This window comes from Olea europaea, chromosome 13 (genome assembly GCF_002742605.1).
Source record: "Olea europaea var. sylvestris chromosome 13, O_europaea_v1, whole genome shotgun sequence".
Taxonomy (NCBI): domain Eukaryota; kingdom Viridiplantae; phylum Streptophyta; class Magnoliopsida; order Lamiales; family Oleaceae; genus Olea; species Olea europaea.
In genome coordinates this window covers 8,424,883-8,428,826 of record NC_036249.1, presented here as the reverse complement: position 1 = coordinate 8,428,826, position 3,944 = coordinate 8,424,883, and the positions used below count along the sequence as shown (strand labels likewise).

At 35.5% G+C, this 3,944-nt stretch overlaps 1 protein-coding gene across 1 annotated transcript in view; it reads left to right on the top strand.

Moving 5' to 3' along the window:
• Nucleotides 1–1,943, top strand: part of LOC111407498 (novel plant SNARE 11-like) — a 12,432-nt gene extending 10,489 nt beyond the window's left edge. The window contains exons 7-10 of the mRNA XM_023037009.1: nt 622–678; nt 814–906; nt 1,000–1,074; nt 1,551–1,943. Of these exons, the coding sequence (XP_022892777.1) occupies nt 622–678; nt 814–906; nt 1,000–1,074; nt 1,551–1,640 (315 nt within the window). The 3' untranslated portion in view covers nt 1,641–1,943. The remainder of the gene's footprint in view (nt 1–621; nt 679–813; nt 907–999; nt 1,075–1,550) is intronic.
• The last annotated feature ends 2,001 nt before the right edge of the window (nt 1,944–3,944 follow it).

Genomic DNA, 3,944 nt, shown 5'->3' with positions numbered 1-3,944 from the left:
TGAAAAAACACACATCTATGTAACTAAGTGACAATTACCTAAACCCTATTTGCCAGACGATTTCTGAACTGGGCCAGGGCATATAGCATTCATGGAGATTAATTGTTTTCCATGTGACTAATTGTTTGTACAAGTTGTCAGTTCATATTGATTATCACCTCACCAACATTCTATGAAGTTCAAATGGTTCTTTCACAATTAAGGCCAAGCTTCTCCCATTCATGCAGGATGGTCATGTTAGGAAGTTAGCAATGTGAAAAGTGAATATTAGTTCCAGAGTTCCAATTAATAATGGTTTGTTAGAAACTTAGTCATAAAATATTAATAGTTTTCCCCATTGTCTCCTCCATCTTCCCTATTTATATATGTTCAGACCCAATTAAAAGCAAAATAGTTTGTAAGCTGTACTCCATCCATTTTTAATCAAGAAGGCCTCTGCTTTTGTGTCTTATATATGCGTTCTTAAGTACCCAGAAGCATGTCAAAACAAGCCATTATTTTGTATTCAAGATGTACTCTCTATATTTTTCATCTACTGCACCAGATGATATAATAGCCTTTAGTTTTCAAAGTTCTCTTCAACATTTAAAAGCATGATGTTTAATGCTCACTTTGTCATAGGTTGTCCACGAGACTATTGACGTTGGAACAGAGACTGCTACAGCACTCAAAGCTCAGGTTGGTACTTTGGAACAAAAAAGGCTTGGATCTTGTGGCAGCGATTAAGATGCGTAACTTTTGACGTTAAGTCCCCCCTCTCCCTCCCTTTCTTTTTCTTACTCCCTCTCTATTTCGTGTGTGCGGTGTACCTAGACTGAACAAATGAGCAGGATAGTTAATGAGCTGGACTCCATCCATTTTTCAATTAAGAAGGCTTCACAGCTGGTCAAGGAAATTGGTAGGCAGGTCAATCTCGAAGATATTCACATCTCTTTCCTGTCATTTGTCTAATGGTTCGTTGTTCTTATTTAGTTTCACTTACTTCGATTAATTAATCAGGTTGCAACTGATCGGTGCATTATGGCTCTGCTTTTCCTTATTGTGGTCGGTGTCTTAGCCATTATTATCGTAAAGGTTTGTCTATTCTTAATTTTCATTGTCATCTAGTTTCTAAATTTCTCATAATGCAGTATACATAGTATGCTGTAAACATGTTCCTATGGCTGCTACATATATCTTTTTCCCTTCTTATTCAATTTTTTTGGTCCATTTCATGCAAATAATCCAATTGCTAGGGACAGATCAATATCTTTTGTTATGCTGTAAGAAAATTTTGCACCAAGGAGACCGCATGAGTCATGATGGTAGCTGCACAAGTTTCACCATACTGTAGTAGATATTCAGTTACTTTTACAGCTTGAACTCTGTATGTGCATGCTCACTTCCAACCCCCTACTTGTCAAAAATGCCAAATCAGACTCGTTTTTTATTGCTCTAGTTGATGTTCAGTCCTAGGATTCGGGTGGTTTCAAATGTTAGGGATGTGTATTTTCATCTGGTTTGTAGATCCCAATACATTGTCTGAAGTACTGTTTGTGTTGGATTTTTAGATTGTGAACCCAAATAACAAAGACATTCGAGACATACCAGGACTAGCTCCTCCAGCTCCCAGCCGAAAACTACTTTGGAACCCTAAGTGAAGGGTGCTACAAGCAAATCACAACACGAGGTTGCCCATGACATGCTTTTCTGATTGAATAGATTCTTTTGCTTGCGACGCTACTGGAGGCATCTGGCTTTACCAAAAAAATATATTTTCTGAAGCCATCTGTGGGATTTTGAATATGGCAGCTACTGAATCTGTATTGCAATAGAATGATTTGTTTTGAGTTTTTATTCTTCTACTATGTATCCTAAAATGTTTTCCCATTTGGATGAGGAGGCAGAGTTGTTGTATATGTAATATGCATTGTTGGTTATTTATGCATTAGTTCTTGTACAAATCTTTTTCACTCTTTCCTTCTCTCTCTTCTTTTCACTCTATGATGGCTTTTAACCTTCACAAGATGGTCATTTTTGCGCGTGATTGTTTGTAATCACTTTGAAATATTCACTTGCTTGTCACTCTCATTTAATGGTCAAATGGAAGACATTTAAATGAGTCTTGGAGACATATACAGATGTATAGTTGGTAATAAACTGAGTAATGGGATATCGATTTGTCGATAGCTAAGTTTGTTAACAATAATTTGATTCAAATGATCTTCTGAAATTGTTCATGGCCTTATTGTTTGCTAACCATTTTGTTATTGTATAATGATTCTGAAGCCTTTGCTAACCATCTTCGAGATTTATCTGCTGAGAATAAGATGGAAAATTGCTTCATGTAATACGAAATATCAGCTTCATTGTGATGAACATCACAGGCAATAGGAAGCTATAGAGGGCGATGTAATCATGTTAATAGTTACACTAAAGATATCGTTAATAACCCGACCACTTTGCCCTTTCCCTTTACTAAAAACCTTAAATCAAATGCTTGTTTGTTAACTCAAGAATCATTTGTTTCACTGGCAATGCACATTTGAGCCTTCAATTTAGTTTTCTTTTAATAGTTATGTAGGAAAATCCTTCATTCCCATTGTTGGTGCTCATTTGAAACTCCTATAATCTGAGTAGACTTGAATGGGAGTTCTACCTCTTAAGCACCCATGGGGGGGGGGGGGGGGGGGGGAAACAAAAAAGGGGGGGGGGGGGGGGTAGAGGGATACTAAAGAAAAATAAAAATTAATCAACTATATGTTAGTATTGACATCTCCAACTCATATAATACATCAACGAACTTTAAAAATGGATGTCACACTAACATGGTGGTGTAACTAAGTCTATAACAAGCTTTAAAGTCAAGAAATGTAAATTAAACAAATTAAAGTTTGGTGGTCGAAGTGAAATTTAGTGTAAAATTGTGAGGTTAATGTTTTTACAGGATGTTTTCTTATAACAAATCTTGGGTTAAAAATGTGGCACATGGCATTTGAATACCAAGAAAGTTATTTCCACAAATAAGCCTTGAACAAGAAATATTCAACGTACTTTCTTAAGTAATCTTATGGTACACACGTCATGCACTTGTTATATATATACAAGTAGAAGGGAGATTATGCAAATTAAGTGAAAAAAATAAAATAAAATTGTAATTGACATCTTAGTACATACCTGCAAGAAGCTCCAACATTGCCACCACATTGATGAAAGACATAACTGTAGGATAATTTAATGCTTTAAATTACCAGATCTTTCATGTTAAATCATCAAGAAATATAAGAATTAAAGCGGAAGCGTACCTAAATCAGACATGGTTAATGCAATAATGAATTTCACGGTATAGTCTTCCAAATCTACACGCAGTCTCATTTTCCTCTCTGTGATGGGATGCAGTAAAGAATGAATAATATGTGCGTGTGATCTGGGGACCATAACCTATTTATATTGGGACGCTCTTTGACCTAATTCGGCTTATTATAGAATTAGGATTTGGGCCCGATCTCTACACATATGTAAACCCATATTTAATTGGATACATTAAAACCCAAAATTGAAGCCTTATTAGATCACTTTAATTGGATTCAACCGAATTCGATAGTCTTTAATTTAACACACAATTATTCACACATATAAGCCCGTCTATTGATTAAAAAATCATTACAATCTCCCACTTGGACTATATGTGTCACCTTATAATTGTGCATTAAACATAACCTTATGAGTACTCAGAATTTTGTTATCATTACCGAATGTATCCCTAAACAATCTCGTCCATCAATCATATCAACATAGGATCAAAGCGACTTTCGCTACTTTCATGTAGCTAAACCCATCAATGGTCACGTATATCAATATAATCGAATGACATGGATCAAGTATAGATGTGTAGCATGAAAATTACATGTAATGTGATCTGTAACATTCCTATTTCCAACTGGTCTACTTTAATACCTTAGTGA